This window comes from Salvia splendens, unplaced genomic scaffold (genome assembly GCF_004379255.2).
Source record: "Salvia splendens isolate huo1 unplaced genomic scaffold, SspV2 ctg230, whole genome shotgun sequence".
Classification (NCBI taxonomy): Eukaryota; Viridiplantae; Streptophyta; class Magnoliopsida; order Lamiales; family Lamiaceae; genus Salvia; species Salvia splendens.
The window spans coordinates 25523-50664 of NW_024598867.1; the positions used below are offsets into that span (position 1 = coordinate 25523).

Below are 25142 nucleotides of genomic sequence, written 5' to 3' on the forward strand. Positions count from 1 at the left end.
CACATGATGTAATGAGCTAAAAACATAGATTGAATAGAAAACAATGAGTTCATAAAATGTAACGCCCCACTTTTTGAACCCTAATTTCCGAAGCAGAAAATTTTTGCATTAAATGCTTTCAATGCCGTGAAGTATGTGAATTAAATGATGAGTGAATTAATTGTGTGAATTCTCTGTGACCTAATTGTTATTTGGAGTTGAGATCTGATTTGAATAGTCAAATCCGTTGAGTATATGACGTGGCCGTTGAAAGGTCAATGTGTTGAGAATATGAGGTGGAAGTGAAAATGGTTGAAATTGTGACGTGACTGTGCGAATATTTGATGCGGGGTGAAATATATTGTGGTGAATTATTCCTTAAGAGATGAGTGAGATTAAATAGGAGCATCACCATTTATTTGGCATTTTCGACCACTACTATTTGTTGGAGAAGAAATCCTATTTTTCTTGGATTTAATTAATTGCTTGGGATATTTATCCAAATTAAATCCAAAGTCTGATTATTCCTTATTTTCTCCATAGAATTTTCGACCCCTATGCCTTGCACTATGGAGATTTCGAAATCCTCTTATTTATGGTTGAATGAATTTTTTATTATATTATTTGATCTCATATTTATTCCCTTACATGAATAAATATAAATATTCTAGCAAATCTTACCATATCCTATTTAAATTAAGATTTGAATTTATTTCCTTGTGGGAGAATATATAAAAAACGCCTATTCCTATTTTATTGGGAGAAATTATTATTTTTATTTTGCTCCGTGATATTTTATTCTACTCCGTGAAATACCAAATTAAATCATAGGCTAATTAAATAGCCTAGATTTCGAATTCCTCCTTATTTCTCCCCAAAAATCACGCCAACTCCATCTTCCATATCTTCTCAAATCTTTAATTTATTTAATTAAAGATATTATATCTTGCACTCTATAAATACATGAGAAACCCTAACCCTAGCTCACAAAAATCACGATCCCTCTCTCCCAAGTTCACGCCTCCTCCCACTCTCCCACTCTCTCTCAACTTGTTTTCTATTTTTCTTCAAGAATTCTTCATCTTTTGAGAAGAATTCAAGTTGAAGCCTCAAGAATTGTTGAAGAATCAAGATTTTACTTTGTTTCTACCGATCGTTTCTATCAAAAAGAGGTATTTTGATCTATCTTTTCTCATCTAACCGATTAAACGGTGTTCTTGAAACCTCATGCATATAGATCGAGTGAAAAGGGGAAACCAATTGATGAATGGGATGTATGTGTGTGTGTGAGGACCGACGTGTGTGTGTGCGCGCCTCGGTGTGCGTGCATATGTGTGTGAGTGTGTGTGCGTGTGATGTGTGTTGAAGAACACTCATGCGTGACCATGAATTGATGATAGATCTGAAGTTATAGCATGAATAAATTGATATGATGAGCATGTCTAGATCTTGAATGATAATATAAAACCAATCGATGAGAAAAGGGAAACGTTTGGGGACATGCATGATTTCGAGTTCGTTGATTGAAACTGATCTATGAACATATTATCCAAAGGTGATAACTTGCACTCGAAGCGTGATAGCAAAGGAAAGAAAAGACTTGAAATTTGAGCAGTCGAGGTGGGTTTTCTTTTAAAATATGGACAACGTCCTAAATCTTTATTGATGAGAATGAAATCTATGTTTATCATGCCGTGATTTGTTTTGTCGTGCCTATCCCTTGTGGCTCTGTCACTACTATTTAATCGAATTCGGATCCTTGTAGAGCCGCAAACTCTACTTGGATTAGTGTACACCAATGTTAGACCGAGTGCCGGCGTACGGGTTGGCCAGTCTAGTGACCTGGTTTGTGGCCGCGTTCCTTGTCATGTAGAATGAGGATATGGTAAACGTCGATGAGAAAAATGGTTGCGCGACCGTGATTTTGAATGAAGGAAATATTTTGGTGCCTCGGGCATTTCTAAAGATAAAACCCCGATAGAGACTTGAAAATGGCATGATAGATAAATAATATTTTTGATAAACTTTTTTCGGCATAAGTCCACTGGGTATTTTATAGTACTCAGCCCTGCATGTGTTTTCCCTATGTGCAGGTTGAGCGGCGACGAGCAGTTGGCATTGTTGAGCAAAATAGATAAAATACTATGGTTGTCTTGAATTCCGAGTGTCGTGGTGTCTTCACACATTACTTCACTCTTCTCTTGGATGCTTCTGCTAAAACGTTATCTTCTTATCGTCTGATAGAGTTTGAAACTATTTCATTTTATTTTATTTTTTTTTGATATTGAGACATGACACTTTTTGGATCACATTAAACTCTGTCGTTTTGAGCATGAATTATGATATCTATTCTTCATTGGATTTCATTGCTAAGCCGTTACTTTTCTCGTGTTAATTATTCATTAAATACTTTGGCCAAACCCTTTTTATGAAACCATAGTCTAGGTCTTTGTTGCATTTAAGTCCGCCTAAGTCGCGATCGTCGCATTTATTATACCCTAGAAGGGCGGTCGTGACATAAAAACTAAAGCAAACAAACCCTAAAAGTTTAATCTTGTAGCCTTTGATGATCTTGATTCCTTCTTCAACTCCTTGCACAATGAAGAACTCTCAAAATATTACTCTGGATTTGAATGCAGAAAGAATGTCTCTTTTGAATTAAGCTTGAGGGACTTATTTATAGGGGAAGAATAATCCCTAATTAAATAAGGAAAAGAATTACAAAGTATGGTAAATCCTGGGAATAGATTTAGGGCTATCTTGTGCGCCGCGTTTTCCCAGTGGGCCGCTGCACCATGGACAACAGTCGCTGGCCAACATTCCGTAGCTCTTGTCTCTCTATCAGCGGTCGCTGCGAACACTCCAGCGGTCGCTGGGCGTGTTCTTCTCTTCTAGCACAAAATTCCCAGAGCGGACCGCTGCTCCTCAGCCGTCACTGACCAATATGCAGCACACCGCTGGGCGTCTTCAAAGCTCCAGATTTCCAACTTCATCTTTAATTTATCTTTTCGTGCTCGAATATGCACATTTCTCACAAAACATGTCAAAATATCAAAATATATCAAATGCATAAATAGTAGACATGTATTGCAACATTGATACTCAAAAGGGTCCAAATAATGGCCTTAAAATAGTGCAAAATCCGAACGTATCAGTCACAAATCAGAATCCTTTCATAAATTCAAGGAATTCAAGGCTTATGTTGAAACGCATCATGGCAAGACTATCAAGTGCAAACGATCTGATCGCTAAGGCGAATACCTTAGTGCTGAGTTTTTGGACTACTTGTCAGCAGCGGGAATTCAATCCCAACTGATTGGGCCTGGCACACCTTAGCAGAATGGCTTAGCTGAACAAAAGAACATGAGTATGTCATCTTAACCGAGATGGAGGGAATATAAATCTTTCCATTCTATAATAAATGACACACGAGTAATGGTGTGTTAAATGGGCTTGAGTAACAAGGATCCAGATCCTCTGCTGTGGCTTATGCCACAGCACACCCTACAGTGTCTAATACAACATTAAAATAATGCATCAATATTCAAATTATTTTATATTTTTTTATTTGATTATTTTATTTGGTGTGTCTAATAGCAGCTCCTGCTTTGCTATTTAGCACAGCAGAGGATCCCCTTCCGAGTAACAATGTGTTAAATAGAAAGAGAAAACAGTATATTTATGTTAATGTGAGAACTTTTTCCAAAAAAGGAAATGTGACATTTTTTGTGGAAAACTAAAAAGAAAGAAATGTGACATTTTTTGGTGAAAAGCTAAAAAGAAAAGTGTGATGCAAGGAGTATAAAATTTAGTCTAGAGTGCAATGATTTAAGTAATAACACGTAGTAATGTACTCCCTCTGTCCACGATTTAAAGAGCCCTTTTGCCATTTTGGTTTGTCCACGATTTATAGAACCATTTGCTCTATTCTACTTTTAGTATATGGACCCCACATTCCACCAACTTTTTACACTCACAATCCAATATAAAACTAATACTTTAAATGGGTCCCACATTCCACTCACTTTCTTTCTTTACTTTTCTTCACAAAGTCAAACAATTTCTTAAAACTCGTGTCGAGTCAAAAAGGTTCTTTAAATGGTGGACGGAAGGAGTATGAAGAAACAATAATGTATGAATAATTCTGCAAGCTGTGAGACAAACTCCAAAAGCCAATCTGGTTAGGCATAAAAAAACAAGGCAAAAATGCAATATTCAATAAATAAGGAGACAATCTGGTTAAGTACAACATTGATACCCATAGAGAAGGCATTGAAGTACCGTCAATGAGCTCGTTATTTTGTTTTTCCTTTTGTTTATCACAATTTCCAGATTCAAGGTGACGCAATTCACCACATTGATAAGGCCATTTTCATGCATAGTTTTAATGGGTGAAACACACGCCACTTGATCAATTAATGCGTGAATTTAGCTTAAAGTGTGCAGTAATGCCACTGGATCAAGGCAGATTAGATCAAACTGGTCAAGCAGCGGCCAGAGCAGAAAATGAAGAAATGTCGCTGGACTGAAGAGGGAGTTGATCAAGCAAAGTGAGGAGCATGGGACCACCTTTTCGCGCCCAATTGAAGTCTCCAGATTTGATGGGTACAAAAGATAATTCAACAAAGATTTGTCGGATCTTGGACGACTGCCTATAAAAGGAGGAGGGGTCACACCTCTGAAGAGATCGGTTACGCTTGGAATTTCCATTTTATATTCAGTTTTTGTTTTCGAGAGTTCTCTTAGTTTTAGCTCACTCTAGATAATTTTCCGAGAATTAGAAGACAAAGACGAAGATCAATCCATTGCCATCCTGGAGCTGTTCATCATTTCCGTCACCGCACATCCACTGATTGTCGTCTCGTGATTTTAGTTTACAGTTTTTCTACTTGTACTCCCAGTTGAATTTCGATCTACTTTCGTTCTGTAACTTGATTTCCGAATTCATCGGTTGATTTCATTAACTGAAGCATTTTACGATTGAGTTTTATTTTCCGAGTTGGTCTTACAGTTTAAATCTGAGTTTGCAAGTTGTTCAGCATAGATCTGTTAGTAGTTATGTACGTTTTGATGGGAGAAATCTTTGGATTTGATGTTTGTATTCGTTTGGTGTTTGCTACGCATGTTTCTGATGATTCGTCGTGATCAATTAGCTTAGATATTTGCGATTGGATCTATTAGTCTGATGTTTTCTGGTTAAGAGTGCGTGTTTGTTTGCCGTCATTCACATGTTTTCTGCATGTTCAGTTCGTTTCACTTGATCAGGTTAATTTTCTCTACGTCGCTGTTGTCTTTGTCGTCTACTTGATCAAATAGCATAGCTTTACTTTACCGCCTAGCTCAAAATTTTAGTTTTAAAATGCAGCTAATTTTTTCACTATATCTCAAAAGTTTGTTAACACATTCAACCCTGCACTTACCATTTTACTCGTTAATTTGAGTGTTCTGAAGTTGAGGGTAAATATAAATTTTGTTGAAAAGCTTAGGGATAGATACGTGCTCAAATCACACAAACGACACTTGCACACTTCTTTTGCCCCTTCCACACATTTACCACACATAGGCGAGGTTTGCTTTAACAACTTCTCAGCCTTCATTTTATCCACACCAAACAGCTTGAAGAGCTACTTAACGAACCTTTGGTCTTTTCACTGGTGATGGTGTCTGAACTTCAACAAGATCTTCAACAACAGCAGGCTTCTCAACAAAATAAAAATCTTCAATTTTCTTTTGCTTCTTAGATGATGACAATCCTGAGTATCTTCCGAAAAGACTTTGCTCAAGCTCTTCATTTCCAGCTGCAAATAACAGAAACAAATTTCAGCAACCTTATGCCATATGTAATGCATAATAGAGTAATTTGACACTTTTGATTTTGTAGGCCGTAACAGAGCATAGCAAAAATCACTAAATACTATCGAATCATTAATAAGTTCTTTACTACTATAAAAATCACTGAATCAATGAAGCTAATCTGCAATGAATCACAAACAAATTGAGTCAATACTGAGTTCATAATAAATAAAATAAATGAAACCGAAACGCTAAGCTGAAATGAATCGCCAACAAATTGAACAAATAATGAGTTCATGGCGAAATTCATAAAAACCAGCAAATTTTAGTGATCTAAACACCTACAAAATTAATCGCCCCCAACATGCAAAATGCTCACCTTTTGGAAAATATATGAATCAACATTATTAATTGAGAAGCCTGCTAAAATAGTCTTCAATTATGAATAGTAAAAAAGAGTATGAAACAGAATCAATGCAGAATCGTGTGAATATGGAATTGCGAAGCAAGATTGAAGAACAAATGGATTGAGATTGGGTTGACATGACGGAAACTGGAGGAAGATTTTGTTGAATGAATTGCAGAATCGCGCGAATGAATTTCACATTGTTACAGAACAAAAGATAAAAATCATAATCCACAATAATAGACTTCTCTTCAAAATATTTTTTCAATATTTAATGAAATAATATTAACTAGAAAATAAAACTACTCACCAATAACATTGACAAGGCAAAAATCATTTTAACAACAGCAACTAAAATAAATGATTTCTACGAAAACCGAAATGAATTAACTCTAATCATGCATATATTAAGTTGGCCACCGAGGTAGTTTCATGGCATAACATAATCTTGCTTACCGGTGGTGGTCATTTGTACTGCTACCTTCTCATCTAGTATCTGCGGGTGCGCCTCCCAGAAGCCTGTCTCGATTATGTTGCAATGTCCTACAACTATCCTGCCAGTAGCAACTTCTTCATTGTCCACCAGCTTCGACTCCTACATAAACACAGGCCTACAAGTTAGACTTGATGCCAGAGACAATTAGTAATCAAATGATGTTTCTGAAGCAGAGAGAGCCTTCACTTTGTCCCAGAAAACGGACGAACCCAGGCAGAACATAGGCGGCAATGATTTGTAATAGTTGGGAACTCCAGTGAGTCTATCAAGAAGTTCATTTTTCTCCAGAGTTTGAGTCCGCTGCAAATTAGAGATATGAACACTAAGGTATAAGAAAAGGTTCAAAATGGAGTGAGTATAGTCGAAACCTCAAACAGACACGAATAATCTGTGTGATCATTATTAATCATCACAATATCATTTTATACATCCGGAAACTATCTAAAGGACTGACTACCTTCAAATAAATTTGTGCTTCGCTCTTGCTCTTTCCGGACTTCACAAGCAACCAGAAGCAAGTATTGTATTGATTGTTGATGTGACCTGCAAATCGGGAGTAATGATTGTACCATAGATCTTTTTATTGGTATACATGGATGACTTTATAATTTTTTTATACATACATTAGTAATGGAGCTTCTATTTAATTAGAGAATTTATAGCAGAAATATGATTGAGGGATTGACAAACTAAGCTTACAATCAACTTGTCTCCATGCTAGATAATCTTTGACGATCTCACTGGATGGGTAGCAAACAGCACGGCCATCAAAATATGGTAGGTGTTCCATCTCTTTCTGGGGGAAAAACTCATTCCATCTCATCATGTACGTTGAAGTGAAGACAGATACTACAGCAGAAACTATATCACTGCACCACAAGTGAAGCTATTTTAAACTACATATACGATAATCAAACAGAGGCAACAAGATCGTAATAGAAGAAATACCATACCTGGCACATCTTTGATAAAGCTGGGAGTACTTATTCAAAACAAAGCTGGCGAGAAAGTACCAAATAACTTGTCAAACACATACACACATAGTTAAAAAGAGATGATGTGGAAACTGATTTATGACCTGTACTCATCACTAACACCGTAAGCAAAAACGATGTCCCTAAAATCTTCCAGTACAGCAACTGCACATGTATTCATTAGATTGAGAGCTTGTGCATCATTTGGCTTCTCAAATTCATGAACTTCAGAAAACCTACCATAATCCCAAACAAATTAGAGCCACTGAGTGCTATTGTCTGACCCAGTTTGGAGCTCCAATTGAAGTAACTAGTTACCTGTGGAAATGACAACCATCAATGCGAACAACAATCCAGGTGCACAACATCAATCTGCTCTCGTGTAGGAAAGATTTGATGTCCTCAGGTGTAGTTTTGTTCAACTCTTCACGAAATTGTGCCAGCTCACCTTTCGATAAACACCCATTTTCACTCCAAAATCTTTTTGATGCAATATTTGCCGAGTTAACTGTTAAAAATTTCCTCCCACATCTTTTGACATGGGAGTCATCAATATACTCCACCTAGTCACAAAAAGAGATAGTTTAACTAGTGTAAGTTGTAACACAAAAATCGAGCCATTCTGCTCATTTGAAAATAAACAAGCACAAAGCCGTAATATTAACAATTACCTTTGTCTTGAGAATGCATGTACCATGGCAAAACATCTCCGGGATATCTTGCTTGTAATTAATGTTAAAACACTGGTAAAGAAATTCATTTTTGTCTTGTTTAAGAGATCCCTGGAGCCACATTTCCACTTAAATGTACCATTTCAAAATTTCAAGAGATAAATACACAATACAAAAAAATTGAGAATAGAGAAAGTCAAACAGTCTAAAGTTTACCCTCAAAGTGGCTTGTGCTTCCTCTTTACTCTTTCCACTTTTAATCAGTTGCCAAAGACAAGTATCATACACATTATTTGTGTGACCTGCCAAAAGGATAATAAATTTCAATTTTCTACATAGCATGACCCGAGAATTATATATAGTTGAATGACAGCATTACAACATAAACAGGTGCCATTTGCCTGACAATATCTAGAAATTAATCACGTAAATTTGCACGCAAAATTTACTTACATTCATCTTGTCGCCATAAAATATATGCTTGAAGATCATCACAGCAAATAACTTGAGCCCGAAATGAAGGGACATATTTCAACTCTTTCTGAGGAAAAAGAGCCCTCCACTTGGAAACATAAGCGGATGTAAATAAAGACACAATAACAGAGCTTATCTTGCTGCAAAGTATACTTTTAGTCAGCAATCGTGATACTCATGATCTTGTATCATGCTTCACAATAAAATAGAATAAATAAAACTTAAAATTTTTATATTCTAAGTTCAAAATTTAGTATTCAGGGAGATCAAAGTCAAAGACACAGACTTTATTGTAATAACACAAAAAAACATGGAATATTGTAAATGAAACATCAATAAAGATCCCATCTTTTAGAAGTAAAAATTGTTTAGAATTTACCTGCTGCGCCGCTTGTAGAACTTGGTTTTCTTTTGGAATATGAAACTACAAACAACCAAATAAAAGTTTCATAGACCAAACAATGGAAGGAAAGAGATTTGTGTGTAAGATATGTTGTTGACTACCTGTGCTCACCAGCGCAACCATACGAGAATATAACATCTGGAAACTGCTCCATAACAGCAATGGCACACTCGTTCATTAACTCTAATGCTTTCACGTCATTTGGTTTCTCAAACTCATGCACTTCAGAAAACCTATATGATAGGACTTATTATCTTGAAGAAGTGTGTAAACTTGTTTACAGACTATGCTTCAAAACATACCTGCAGAAACCACGGGCATGAACATAGATGATGATGGTGTAGGGCCGCATGATCACATCCTGCACCTCAAATGACTTCACATATTCGTATTTGCTATTCGCCATTTCACTAAATTGCACTGGAAAGAAGGGCGGCAAACACAGTAGCGGCTAAGGTTTTGATCAAATTTAAATCATATAAACAAGATAATATCCAATCACATCTAGTATAGAACTAGAGGAAAATAACAATTCCAGTAAATCCCCCAAAATAAAGAAGAAATTCTCGGTTTATCATATTTTCCTACCAATTAAAGTATAGAAACAGCAAGGATTCGAATTCTTCACTTTAACATAGAAATTGGATTTGATTCATGCCAATAACCCAAAAGGAAACAAGCAAGATAAATGTCTACCTTGTAAAAATTGAGAAGGAGATATGGCCGTCGGAGAGATGAACAAAAAACGACTAATTTGCAGTCGCGGCTGGTTTCGCCGCTTCACTAAATTGAGGGAAGAGAGATTAGGGTTTTCTCCACTCCTTCGCCTTCGTATCTTTATACAATTCTTTCATTTTAATAGGTTATTGCACAATTTATTATTTTAGGAGTTTCATTTATTTTTTTACTACCAGTGTTAGCACCACGGACCAAAGAATTTTTCTGCTAATGAATACAAATTAAAAATAATTTAAAAAATTATCGTTATATACACGTTATAAAAAAGGAAGAATGATCCTCGTAGTCTAAAAAATCTATACGAAACAAAATTTAATACATTTGTAATTTGTGAGAAGAAATAAAATTACTCATGCAACTTACATTTTCAATAAATAATGTCTAGTTCATAAGTTATGGGGAGAAAAAACATACATTTTCATAAGTAGAAACAAATAACGAACAAAAAGTTCATAAGTTTTGAAACACTTCTTTGTAAACAACATTAACATTGGAATCACCACTGATATCGTCTTCATCTCTACAAACTAAAATCTTCAAACATTTATGACTTGTGATTTTATTTGTTATTATATACAAAGAGTACGATTACGACATAGAATTATTTTGTACAATTTTATCTGATGAATGCCATCACCCAAACATTATCATTTTGTGTAATTAATTTTTTAACGTTTCTTGAATATATAATATATAGTTATATGCAAGTTTAGGGAATTTGTTTATGATTTTCTCTAAAATTATAAAATTATACAAAAATTTTATAATGCTATCTTAATAACAACCAATAAGAAAAAACCAAATGTCTCAATTGAAAAAAAAAACTTAAATTGCAACCAATATTATACTCGTATCAAATTGATATTCAACACTACAGGTTTTGATAACTTTGTTAGAGTTTTGTTGTAACACCCCAAGTTTTCGTACACGGATTCGGAGTATAAAAAAAATTTGGACGAAGAGATATTTGGAATCAAAGTGCAAATAAATTAATTCAAGGATAAAGGTAAAAGATATACTTTATTAGAAAAATACTTGAGAAGTATTTTTACAAGAATGATGGAATTGCAAGTAGTATATGAGTACTTTGAAAGGGACTACACATATATGGATTATGTCATGTGGTACAACATTGGTGAGATACTAGTTAAATTCTATCTTCCTCTCCTTCCTCTTCCCTCTCGTTCCTTGCTTCCATAAAGCTCCAAGGAGACAGCTAGAGTACCTACAAAATTAACACCAAATGGGGGATCAAAATATGACTCATAAGTAAAGGGGAAGAGGGGCACAAGCTCAAATAAGAAAAAGGAATTAGTAGGCGAAATAGGGCAGCCAGGGGCTGGCATTGTAGGGCATGAAATCAGCCATTTGCCACCTTTCCAAAGTTTCACCAAAGTGGAAATAATGACAAGTGAAGCAAGAAAGATGAGCTTATCTTCAAACCCAAATGAGAGGAACCACACTCTCCCAAAATACAAAATGAGATCAGCTAAATAGCCTTCCAGGAATTTCACCAATTTAGGCATGGAAGCCTATTAAGAAAATATGAAAGGGGAGGCAACCCCTAACTGGATTTGGAGAATCCAGCTCCCAAGGATCAGCCCTCACTAGCCAAGGACTCGGCTATAAATACCACCCATCTCGATTCCATATACCTCTATGCCAAGAGGTCAATTGTAGTCTCCTAGAGATAGCATGAGTTGGCCTTTCGCCTGCCAAGGAAATTCCAAAAATGGTTAGATTCCTCCATCAACAAAATCCAAGGAAAAAGTTTATTCATGGAAATGGTAAGTAGCCATTTAAGATCTTGCAAAGAGCCTCTGCATTGATATCCCTCTTCCAAAGAAATAAACCACAATGAACTCATCAAATAATGAGCTTCCCAAGGCATACACCAATTTGGTATAGAAGCTTTTAAGCTCAACAAAAGAGAGATGAACAATTAGCTCAAAAGGGAATTTGGCATCTTCCACACAATGACCAAGAGATACGAGAAATAGCAAGTATAGAGGCTCTACAATGTCTTACACCAATTTAGGCATAGAAGCTTTAAGCTCAAAATCAAAAGGTGGAAGGGACAATAGATCAAAGTAGGAGTGGAAGCTCCCAAGGTCTGCCACAAAAGTCCAAGAAATTTAGCTATATAAACAGCCACAAACCCCTTTCTCTCCTACCCCTTTCGACACCCAATTTTTTTTATACACCAAGGATGTGCAGCAGTGAGGAGGGAGAAGGGCAAATAGTGGCAGCAAGCAATAGCCACAACAACTAAGGAATCACCAAAGCAAGGTAATTCTCCCCAACATCTTTTACGAAAATAGCATTCATATAGATCCCAACATAGCAATTATAAGATAGGACGTAGAGAACATAGAAGTAGCATCAATCAACAGTTAGTACCAACATCAAGATCAAGCCTTTAATCACAACCATGGCCCATGCTTCTAAGATCACACATAGTTGCTGCCGGAAACTCGAAAGAATTAAGTTTTAGTAGAAGTTAGGGGACTTAGCTTAAAGCCGAAGGGCTGCCCCACGACCTCCGACAGCGGCTAAGACACGAGGGCAGCCGCGCGGACTCCTCGGCGGTAGCAACGGCGATCACAAGAGCCGGCAACAACGAGCGGAAAGGCGGCAGAGAGCAGCGCCAACCGACTGCGTGATGCCGGGCTGAGCACAGCGACGGAGACAGCGATGCCGCTGAGAGGGAACCTGCCGCGTGAGGGTGCGACGGCGGTGGCAGCAGCGGCTCCTGGTCCGGCACGGAATCGCCACTGAGACATCGTCGGAGCTAGCTGCGGAGTCGCAGAGCGAGAGGAAGCTCGACGGTGAGAGAAACAGAGAAAGATAGGGAGAAGACCGATGGGAATCACCGGCGATAGGGAGCGCCGGCGATTCGATCAGTGATGGACGGCCGACGGCTGTGGAGCTGTACAGCGAGAGTGAGCTCGACGGGAGCCGGAGGCGGCGCTGTGGAGAGCTGGCGGCGAGGTTTTGAGAGAAAGAGAAATTGAGAATGAGAATTGGAGAAGGAGAACTTGAGGAGAGATGAGGAGATGATGGAGCCGCTGCTTCTTCATCTTGAATTTTAGGGATTTTCAATTTGAGAATGAAGATGGGGAATTTTGATGGAAGAGAAGGAAGTACCGATGGAAGAGAGTATAATTGGGGGCTGCTCTTTTAATTAATAAAGTGGGTTCCGTAATGGATTAAGCAAGTTGGGCCTTAACAATTAAATAGACAATTTGGGCTGCCCACTCTGGATTAATTGAATTCTGGGCCTCTAAAATAAATGGAGAAGTTGGACCATTTTATTCAATTGTAGAGTTTGGACCGAGAACTTTCAATAATTATTTGGGAAAGGAATTAATTTAAGGAATTAAGCTTGGATCTTAATTAAATTAATTTCCGAATAATTTGAGTTCGAAGATGGAAAAATTAAAGCAGAGACGCGAAGGGCCGACCGGCGTCGCCCCTCGAAGCCATGGGCGGCCTTAAGAAAAATCCGAAGAAAGGAATTTAAAGAGGGATTGCAAGAATCCATATTTTACTATTTAAGGGATAATAGAATTTCTCCAAGATAAGTAAAGCGAACAATTAAGTACTACCGCACAATAAAGCCGAGTTAGGATTTAAGGAAAAAATCCCATAACCCGAGACTAAGAGATAGATGCTTTCCTATAGGATGCATGCATTTTTTTTTCTTCTCAGAAAAATAGTTCGAGTACTAATTAGCGTGTTACGCTATTTATTTTAAAGGAGAATTTATACAAGGGCAAAGTAAGGCCGACGGGAGAATTTTAATTGAGGAGTAAACGTATCAGGTGGGCTTTCGTTTAATATCCAGCACTATAGTGTGGATATAAAGCAAATGTTTTGAAGTTATGAAATACCTTTTTGTCAAAAATGGAGATGTGATCGTTTCTTTTAAAGTTGTTGTCATGCCATAAAATGTTTATTTTGAGACCTGTCTGTGAGGGCTATATGCCGGGAGTTTGGCGATGCCAACAAAATTTGATAACGAATTCGGGTCTGAGAGTGGGTAAAATCCCAACACAGACTTACACGCGCGAGCGCTGTGAGCCATCCTAGAGAGAGGTTGGCCGGCGAGGGTGCTTGTTGAAGGTGGCCACCTACAACAGCACACTGGATTCTCAGACATGGTGGAAATATCAAGAACTTAGACTGCAGTCGGACTTTTAAGATCACAAAAGAATTTAGTATGCTCGGGCCTTTTAAGAAAACCCCCGTGTGATACTGTTGATGGATGACAACTTATATTGTATGTTTTGTTTTTGGCAAGTGCCCACTGAGTACTCATGTACTCAGCCCTGCATGTATTTATAAATGTGCAGATTAAGCAATAGGGTGGAGGCGTGCTGATCAGAGTCGATGCTACTTAAGTAAATAAGTGTGGATCTCTCGACGCTTCGTGTCTTCATACGCGAAGTCGTTTTCTGGACTTTTTCCGCTGCAGTTTGTTAAGAGAGTATAGTGAACTCTCATCATCGAAACTCTGATTCATTTTGATGAAATGCCATTGTTATTCAAATCCTTGTAATCGAATACTTGGATCTTATCTATCATATTGTTTGACTTTTCAATGTGCAAGTTCTATCTTCATTTCTTCCATATTTCTTTAAATCCCTTTATTAGTTGCGATTTATTCGCTTTTGCTATCCTTGGCAAAGTGCGGTCGTGACATTTGTATACTAGAAATCACGTTTCAGGTGATTGAATACTATAAAAACTCTTAGATCATTTTCCAATGAATAAAACAGATCATTTTGTCATAATGTTGTTACGTTTTTACATTTAATGGTTATTTAAATACATATTTAAATGTATAAGAAACTTAACAAAGTCTAAGTCTTTGTTTTAGTAGACCGGTTGTGGGCGTCGTCCACTGTAAGGTAACACGGTCAGTTCTGAACAAAGAAAAAGAAGAATTTCACAACCTAGATAGGCCTAGCCTAGACTACCTATCGAGAAATGTTGCAATGTTAGTCCGATTGTTTCTAAGCCTTAATGAAACAAGATGACATTGGTGTGGTATAGCACTGAACGGATCTAACAGCAAGACGTGTTTTTATGCTATCTACTGATAGACGAGGTCTTGATAAATAAATATTTCTTAATCTACATACGTTAGCATTGAGCATATGATATTAATTTTACGCTGCTTTGATCTATCAAATGGTGCGGATTTTTCGTAACCCAATAAGCCTGGTATTTTGGGTGGTGGTGATTAGTATCTGGCGGTGCTAGGATTGCTATTATGTAGAAACGCACGCGAGGGGAGTCTCGTTTGATAATGTCCCCAAGAGAGGTCGAAACGAAGTTTTATTATTCAGGAACCTAGCTAGTTGGAGTTTGATCACTCTATGAATAATAAATAAGGATTTCGAGCCGAGTCCACTCTTAGAATTAAATAAGAAATTAATTAATTAAGTTCATAGCAGATAATAATTAATTAATGAACATTTGGATCTTAAGTGCGGGAAATAAACATTTAATTTTAAATGGAAACCCGAATTACTCGTAATTTCGGATTTTGATGGGCAGTGCAATATTATTTATGTAGTAGCTGCAAATAATATTCCAATTATAGCTTATATTAAATTATGGGTTTTAATTAATTAGTCCTAAGCTAATTGGGAGAGGTCATATCCAAATCTTCCATAGATCTCTGACTGGGCCCAATATGAACTAATTATAAATAAGAGAATAAAGGAAATACAAACAAAACAATTTTCTCATCAAAATTTTCGAAAATTTTGATTTTTCTCTCTAGAGCTGGTCGAATTTTTTGAGTCTCCTCCGTGAGAATTCTGTCTTCTTTATTCGAGTCCTAAGTGTTCCGGTGAGATCAGCACACACTGATATCGGAGTACGGCTTGGAAAACCAGTCAGAAGATCTGTGGTCGAGTATTAAAGATCGACAAGTGGAGAAGTAGCAAGCCATCTACAATTCTTTGGATAATCAAGAAGGTATTACTTATGTTCCGTAGAAAAGCATGTTTTAATTCAAGTTATGAGCATGATACATGTGATAATTGCGCGAATAGAGTTTGTCTGAATAATCTGCTAAATAGATCTAGCCTCTGATTTATTGCACGCTTCCGCTGCCAGTTCCATCAATTGGTATCAAAGCCAATTTTTGGCTCTGATTATTTGGATTTAAATTTTGCGAAATTCATGTCTGCATGTTTTATTTTGATCTCGAAGCATGTCCTTGATGTTAGAAATTAGAATTACCTGATGAACACGAGAACTATCGAATCAATGAACTTGAATTATTCGAATTTGGGAGACGTGCGGTTCGTCGGCGCTTGCGCCAGGACGAATCGCGCAACGTGAATTCGAAGTAAGGTCATCGAAGTAGTGGGAGCTCGGATTCCCTATCACGGGGCGACGCGCAGACGAGCGAGGGCTCGTGCGCGCCGCCGGCCGAGACCGCGAACCAGGCGCCACCTACTCCGAGAGCTGCCGAGACGCCAAGCCGCACCAGTCCGAGCCCTAGGCGGAATAAGGCCGAGACCTCCTCGCCCCAGCGCGAGCAGCTAGCCGAGCCAGTGGGAGCAGGAGGTGCGCCGGGAGCCGAGAAGGGAGTGAGCAGCGGCCGAGAGTAGGCGCGCCTACGTGCGCTGCTGGCCGAGGATGTTCGACGCCCGACTGGCCGAGACGTCGAGCCAGGTTCAAGTTGCAGAACGCCCGACTAGCTGAGCCAGATCCGAGCCAGGCTGAGACGTGACGCGCCTTGCGCGACACGGGTCCTGCACACCTGCGTGCCGCCAGGAGATGCCTGCGCGCGTGCTTCGGGTTCCGGCGACGAACTCGCCGGATATTCATCGTCGTTGATTCGTGCGAACCTCGAACAACGAGATAACGATGGAGGAATATTTTAATTCAATTGAATAAATAAGATATCATTAAAATAATATTATTTAACAGATTTTGGAAGATTTCCTTAGATTTTAGGAAAAATTTTGATTATTGACTATATCCATGGACATAAATATATTAATTATATTCCTAGATGATATAGACAAGAATAATTAAATAGTTTCCTAAACATAATATATATCTAGAATCCTAATTAGGATAGATATATATAAGATTATATTAAATAATATTTATTCTCTTCCTTATCTTGAACAAGGAATTAATTTAAGTTTAATTATTCATGTCCGTCCAAGATATAAATAATTTGAATTATTTAAGATACATATTATAAAATACATGAATAAGAATTAAACTTTAGAAAATTAACGTAACTTCCTTAAACAAGATACCTAAAGATAATAAAAGATTTAATTATCCAGTCAATTGAATGCCAACAGAATTTAATTGAGCCTTTAATCTGCCCTAAGGCTTAGGATAATTAATAAAAAAACCATTACTAAAATATCTAAGCGATAATTACAAACTAAGTTTGTAAATGGTCTCCATCGGTTGGTCTGCAACATTATGACGCTTATTTCTAATATTATCGTCACTCATGCTGTGGGGAAATAATCCTAAGAAATAGCAAGTTCATATAGGCGGACTTCTCAATATAAATTGTTTGAACTAGAAATTAGTTTCTAATATTATCGTCACCCATGCTGTGGGGACAATAATCCTAAGAAATTACAAGTTTCAGAAGTTCAGACGGAATTTATGAGATAGCTTGATTTTGTTATCAACACATGAACAGTGTCATGGGAGTATGTTGTAGATATGAAATTCTGTAATGCTAAATCTGGTGGTCGTGCTTAGGCAACATTTGGCGACCAATCGACGGACCCCAACCCAGTTCCTGAACTGTTTAAAAAGCCTAACTCCATGGCAGAAGGAAGTTGTTCATGAACTAGGTTTTGGAGCTTTTGTCTTTCTTGTTCAGGAGGTGTCTAACTGATTTGAAATAGATTTGTAGGGTATTTTGTCTAGATTTATTACGATGTAAAGCAATTGGGATGGTTTGAATTCAATTTTCTTTCAACATTATTCTCTTCAATCTGTACATTATTCAATTTCCTTTCAACATTATTCTCTTCAATCTGTACATTATTCACTGATCCTAATGTACATTATTAGATACTATTGGTACATTATTTACCGTACCAAATCTTAAACGCATTAAAAATAAAATTTAATTCATGTGGTGGTGCTATAACCTAGCCCCATGGGTTGCTAAACCCAAGGGGAATGATTCAAACTCTCTGCCTTTGATCACGCTTTCGTATTTTGGTCGGTACTATACCCTAGCCACATGGATTGCTAAACCCTTTGGGGAATGGATTTAACTTTTGTCACACATTAAACCCATTGTAATGTACATTATTCAAAGACGGCGTATACATTATACAACTATAATCGTACATTAATACAATCTGCATTATACACTTAATATATTACATTATTTGTCGAAAGTTTACAAACTGTAACTTACGAAAGGAAAACACGAAAATCTGTAAATCAATGAACGAATTAATTAAATTACTTTCTTATTGTTGAAAAAATGAAACCAATCGAGGAATACTTCCAGAATTCGGGTTTAGGCGAGAAACTACACCACCAGACGTGTTCAACGTAGAAAATCGAGTTAGTTATGTGAGAGAAGAAAGAGAAATTATGAAGGAATACGAAATAAAAACAAACTAAAAAAACCTTCTTCCATAATTGAAAACACCAAAACTTATGAAGGAAATTGATAGAAGATGCTCAAAATTATGGCAGGGGAATGGAATTTGAATTTTGTGATTTGTAGCAATGTAAACCGTAAAGATGGAGGAGAGAAGAAGAAGAAGAAGAAGAAGAAGAAGAAGAAGAAGAAGAAGAATTAAATATGGAAAATAAATTAGAAAATATAACTACCAAACTTAATGGAGAGAATTAAGGAAATGAAATAAACGCTGCAAAAAATCACTCCCAACAATGCCCTTTTCCAATTAATTTAATAATATAAATAATGAAAACAATCTTAATTTTCGTCCATTAGATCATCAAAATCGTAGGGCTAGGATTTAGAAGGAAAAAGAACAATATTTAGAAAAAGGAAATGATTACATCCCTATATATATATATATATATATAGTCCCATTATCCACAAACCCACTCTTAAAGACCGAACCACCGAACCATACCAAATTAGGGCTTTTAGATCTAGTTTTTTATGGATGAGATTCACAAATTTATAAATTATTTTCTTCTTCATCACCAGTCTATTTTAATTCATCCGAAGGTAAATAAGTCATACTAACACGTTACGAAGATTTAACTTTATTCCAGAATATATTACTTCATTCCAGTAGGTTTTTACTTCATTCCAATAGTATTATTACTTCATTCAATTACGTAAATGCTGTTTCGCCGTCGCGTGCCGTTCTTTCTCTCTACAATATCTATCACCACCGCCACAACGCTGATATGGTGTAATAAACACATGGAATAATATAATAAATTATTTGAATGAAGTATGTGTAGAAGCATTTGAAGTCCTACTGGAATGAAGTAAAAACCTTATCCAATGAAGTAATAACGTTTCTGAATGAAGTAATAAACTCACTTGAATAAATTGCATTTTTTAATGTGAATAAAGTAAAAACTCATGTCAATGAATTCGAATGAAGCATATGTTGAATCATTTCAAAACCTACTTGAAGCAATTAAAAACTTGTTGTAGTTTCAATGTATTACGTACAGAATGAAGTAATAAACCTATACAATGAAGTAAAATTGGCTTGTAATGAAGAGCAAAAAAAAATTTACACAGCAGCATATCTCATCAAAAAACTAGATCTTATGGCCCAGATTTGGTCTCTAGTTCGGTCTTTAAGAAGGGTTCGACATTGATTACAACTCCATATATATATATATATATATATATATCACATCCCTATATATATATATATATATAATTTATTTTATTTTATATATCTAATAGAATATAAATATATATAATATAAATTAATAGAATATATATAATGCATATTATATAAAATATATTAAAGAATATATATTATATATATTATATAATATACTTAATTAATAGAATAAATATATAAAATATTATATTTGAAATATAATTCGGTTTTTCGGATTTTCGGTTTTTTTTTTCCATCCGAACCGAACCGAACTGAAAAACTGAAACTTTTGTATTTTTAAAACCGAACCGAACCGAAAAACCAAAAAATCGAACCGAATTTCAAAATTTTAGTTTGGTTTAGTTCGGATATTCGGTTTTCGGTTTTTTTCTCACCCCTGGAGATTCATCCCATTGTGGTTGCTCTTGGACTCTTAGCTTTATGGGTGTTGTGGTATGACATAGAAAAAGAGATGATAATAACGTGACGTATTGAATTGGCGACTTGGGAACTGGAGGGAGAGGACATTCTTAGTCGATAGGAATGTTAGTTCAACTCGATCCCGATAGACTAACCAGATTAGATTGCCAAAATTAGAGGGCTATGGCCGACAAATTACAACCTGATTAGAAATCAGGCTGCTACCATTCAGGCTGGAGGGTTAAGCAGGTTAGTCTTGCTGGTTAGGCTGCACAAAAATAAAATTTTGTACTTATTTTTATTATCATGTGTCATACCTTTTCATTCGAATTATTCTTTCCTCCATATTTTTTTTTCTTTTTCTCTAAACAATATATTACTTCTATGAAAGATGTGCAAAAGTTTATAACTACCTCAAACTAAAAAGGAAAAAGATAAATAAAAATGTTCTATATAAATAAGTGCTTAAGAAACTATTATGTAATTCCTTACTTTCTTAAAAATCTTTTTCTGTATCCATTTGATATTTTTATTTTTCTAATTTCAGTTGTGCTAAATATAATTTTATTTACTATGTTGATTTTGTAGATAATGTAGATGTGTATATTTTATTTTTAAGAAATATAGAATCTTTACAATTACTTAATAAATAAATAAGATAATTTTAATTAATAATCAGCCTGCTGGACTAACCTGAAATCCAAATGTTTAGGATTATGGTTGTAAATTATTAACGCGAATAAATTCTAGCCCGATTAATCTGCAACCCAAATAGTCCTATTGACATCCCTAGTTGTAGTTGTGCCCTAGGGCCTAGTCTCTTTTACCACATTAGTATCTCTTAATCGTATTTTTCCTCCACTATATTAATTTATTAACAAGGAAATCTAAGCATGATTTGCGCATTTATGAGCCATTTATAGTTAAATACAATACTAATATACGTGCCTTAATTTTTATTTACCAACACATTTACTCAATATTAGTAGTATTAAAACTAGTGCAAAAAGGAACAGTCATTTTTTTTAAGGATGAAGAGATTACGTTTAAAATATTTGTGACGCTATTTAATCAATAGAATAGGATTGAGATTCACCCGAGTTAATTAGTTTTTCAAGCCGAGCCGCACATAACTTGAGTGGTTACAACACAACAAAAGCTACATATGCTAATCATGAGATGATAGGGGGAAGAATCAAGAAATTAATTAGCAAAAATTGCATAATGTATTATAGAAACTTGAAGAAATCAAACACGATACACTTTTCGTTATACTCCACATTTTATGGAGTAAAAGATACTTGATATTTAGGGACATTATTAGGAAGAAAGATTCCCAATGCTTCTCAAGTTCAGGAGTTTTCTGATTCTCATCAATGAGATCAAAAATGTAAGTGTCCAAAGTCTTCTTTGGCCTTCGAGGAGTTCCCCTTTTGACACTCTTGAACAAATTCGAGTTATTAGCGAATGCATTGGATACGGTAGTCCCCGTCCCTCCGGCCGTGGGCCACCCCGTCTCCGTCACCACAACCTTGAGGCTGGACCCACCGGCCTTCTCGAGTGCCGCGTGGACCGAGTCGACCATGGCATGGAATAAGTTTTGGTATTGGTATGGTCCATCCCTAACCACAACCGATTTAGAAGTAAACAATGCATAGTCTAAAGGAATGTTGGTGGGGTCACTAGCATATGCAAAATATGGATACACATCAATTAGAAAATCGCTATGTGTTTTGAGAAGAAATTTGATAATTGGATCGATGAAGGATTCGCGGAATTCGGGTCGGAATGCCCCGGCCGATGGAGGGTAGGATACTCCGATATCCGACATGCTTAGGACCGCGGAGACCTTGATTCTCTGAAGCCTGGCCGCGGCCAGGGCATCGGAGATGCGTTGCATGGCTGTCGGTATGTAGGGTGCGATGTTGGGGTTGTCGGCCGGGTTCATCTCGTTTCCAACGGAAATGTAGCGGAAGTTGACGTATCGGTACTTGCGGATGTTGTTTTGGACCCAAGATGTCGCGACAGATGGATCTGTCGCGATGCCTTGGATCTCGTCGTTGGGCACCCCAATGATGACGGAGATGTTGGTGCCTTGAAGTGCTTCGAGAATTGCTGGATTAGGGTTGTATAGTCGAATGTTACCAATGTTGTTACCCTTTATTAGATTGACGATTTCTCTTGGTGGTTGTAGATTGTCGCCAAGGGTGCCATAGCACACTCCCGTTCTAGCATCTAAATTCATTTACCCATCCAAAAAAAAAAGAGTTAGTACTTATTTTATTTGATTTTCTATACAAATTGAGAAAGGGATAAAGCTGCAGTGTGGATGCAAAGCAAGGCTATTACCATTAGCATAAGGTGTTGCTTTGATGATCTCTTCATTGTGACTAGAATTAATTAAAATTATTTGTGACCACTTATTTATAGTGTTTGAGAAAGGGAGGAGCCTCATTTTAAAGACCATTAAAGTTTATTTATTATATTTTGCCATTTCTTAATCGTGGATATTTACATTGGATACATAGCCACATTGTCAAATGAGTTTTTTAGAAAAAGGAGTTGACCAATTAAGTAAATATTAATTCACAATGAATATATCGATATCCTTATACCGTTATTTTAACTTCATCAATTAATAGCTCTCCATTTTTGTCTTACATTTATTCATATTCTTATACCGTTATTTCCTAATTTTTTTTCTTCATTTGATTTCCCTTTTTTGCTTTGTTACTTGTTTTATTTTTTATGTTTTTATTATCTGAATTAATTTTAATGTTATGTACTAAATATCCTCTTAATATTAACTATTCGTGTGGTTAACTTCTCAATTACTAAACTATATGGCAGCATCCCTATTCTTTACGCATCAGTTCATAAGTTCAATATTCTTTATTTCATTATAAATGAACTATATATTTTTTTAAGCATCAATTCACAATTAGGTAATTGAAATCAACAAAATTAATTTGTAATTATATTAAGAACTTGCAAATAAGTCCATTTTAAGCGTATGGTGATTATATAATATATACCATCATGTTGTATCTTGATGGTCCAAGTGTGTTTTTAGGTACAATGAATCTTGATTAAATTAAAAATAGATAGATTAGTCAATATTATATTTGGATATTTATTTTTTTAGAAATATCTAATAAAATAACACTTTATGCATTTATAGATCAGTTATATGATTGATGAAAAACAAAATAACTGTGAAGTATTTATATGGGTTATTTGAAATTTCAATCTCCTAGAGTGAGTAATTGAATCTTAAATCAAGTGATACCAACAACGCCTCTTGTTTTTTCACTTACTGTAAGATAACATATCTAAACACCTGAACGACTAAATTAATTCATTCACTATAAAAACTTATTTGTTAAGAATGCAAAAATCGAGACACAAATACTTGCGTTGGAAAATTTTAAAAAAAAATAAAAATTAGGACGCAAAAGCATGCGTTCCTAAATTAAAGATAAATTAACTTAATTTTTTGTTTTTTTAGGACTCTTATTTTTTGGTGGAACCTGTTTTGGTATGGAATTTATGAAAAATATCTGTCTGGAATTATTTGTTGAATGATTTAATGCGCATAAAATTATGCCCTATATACATTTTTTAAAACTTTTATCTGACTAATATACCCTTATATTTATTTTCGTAATATTATTTCTAATTTGACTAATATACCCCTAATGTTAATTTAAGTCGATTAAAATCATTATTAGGACTGTTTCAGTTCACATAATATAAATTATATTCATACACTTCTTTGTATACTCTTATCAATCGATGGTTCTAAAAAATACTATACAGGTTTGAATATACTCTGTGTCAGCTGACCTTGACTTGGTCAGTTGAACTCCGTTATTCAAATTCGGCCCTTTTTCTACCTTTTTCTATGTCTCGTGCATTTTTCACATAGCACGTCAAAATATCAAATTGAATAAAATGTGCAATTGAAGAACTTATTTCACATGCATACATTTTAAACAAGTCAATCTAGACCTTAAAAGTGCAAAATCAGTATTTATCACATGTGTTTAAGTTTTAACCTTTCTTACAACTATAATTAATTAACACTCCCTTTGTTTACTAATCGATACTCAATAGTCTTGGTAGTTGATGATAAGAATTTTAATGCAAATTTATAAATAAAAGAGAGATGGATAGAAAAAATGTTAGTAATATTATTAGTGGAGAGTGAAATTCACCTCATTAAAAAATAGAGAGAAAAAACTATAAAAATGGACAAGACTAATTTTTGTGGAGAGCAAAAATGGAAAAATAACACTCTTGATTATAGACGAAAAGGGTATATTTTGAGTCGTGAAACAATTAAAACTTTTATACTGAAAATTAATCCAACTATCTAATTTTGTATAACTAATATTTTCGAACTACACAAAGGGATATCGTCAATCCATGTTCTCTTGTAACAAGATTCTATGCGATGATAATACTTTACTTCTCGCAAACAAATTATCACTATCCCGGTAAGTATCACTTATTTCACTAATCCTAATCCATTCCTATTCCACACTCACAATAAAATAAAATGAACCCACCATCACTTATTAAAATTACTCATATTTATAAAGATTATTTTATTTTGTTATGAGTGTGAAGTAGAAATGGATTATGATTAGTGGAGTAGGTAATCCTTATCGTCAATGTTCCAAGTTATTAAGTTGCAAAAACATCAAAACAAAGTATATTATTATTATTATTATTATTATTATTATTATTATTATTATTATTATTATTATTATTATTATTATTATTATTATTATTATATTATTATTATCATCATCATCATATAGTTAGAGTAATAACAATCATAGAGATTAGAGACCTTGTATTGTACTTGCATAATCAGCAAAGAATGAAGAGCTTATCATAATCTGAATTCAATTTCAATGCTGTAATCACGTTAG

The 25142-nt window shown here is 35.5% G+C and overlaps 1 protein-coding gene, 2 long non-coding RNA genes and 1 pseudogene across 4 annotated transcripts; 2 read left to right on the forward strand and 2 right to left on the reverse strand.

The window, feature by feature from the left end:
• Positions 1–5374: 5374 nt before the first annotated feature.
• LOC121789395 (tRNA(His) guanylyltransferase 2-like) lies at positions 5375–10049 on the reverse strand. Of its 2 annotated transcripts, none has more exons than XM_042187868.1 (15): positions 9893–10049; positions 9499–9616; positions 9298–9429; positions 9173–9217; positions 8773–8933; positions 8536–8621; positions 8320–8430; positions 7967–8211; positions 7753–7884; positions 7628–7672; positions 7374–7543; positions 7132–7217; positions 6861–6974; positions 6635–6773; positions 5375–5777 (listed from the first exon to the last, which is right to left on the reverse strand). In XM_042187868.1, exons 2-15 carry the CDS (start codon positions 9600–9602, stop codon positions 5608–5610), a joined length of 1740 nt encoding a protein of 579 aa, XP_042043802.1. In that variant the 5' UTR covers positions 9603–9616; positions 9893–10049; the 3' UTR covers positions 5375–5607. The 2 variants fall into 2 exon arrangements, with proteins under 2 accessions (XP_042043802.1, XP_042043803.1); XM_042187869.1 differs by having other exon boundaries at positions 9499–9647; positions 9893–10025.
• An 878-nt stretch (positions 10050–10927) lies between these two features.
• Positions 10928–14566, forward strand: LOC121789393. The gene is made up of 2 exons (XR_006048039.1): positions 10928–13758; positions 14290–14566. It is a non-coding gene; the product is annotated as an uncharacterized LOC121789393 (long non-coding RNA).
• A 957-nt stretch (positions 14567–15523) lies between these two features.
• LOC121789394 lies at positions 15524–17928 on the forward strand. Its single transcript, XR_006048040.1, has 2 exons — positions 15524–15925; positions 17696–17928. It is a non-coding gene; the product is annotated as an uncharacterized LOC121789394 (long non-coding RNA).
• Positions 17929–21485: 3557 nt separating this feature from the next.
• Positions 21486–22447, reverse strand: LOC121789397 (annotated as a pseudogene).
• Between the last annotated feature and the right edge of the window lie 2695 nt (positions 22448–25142).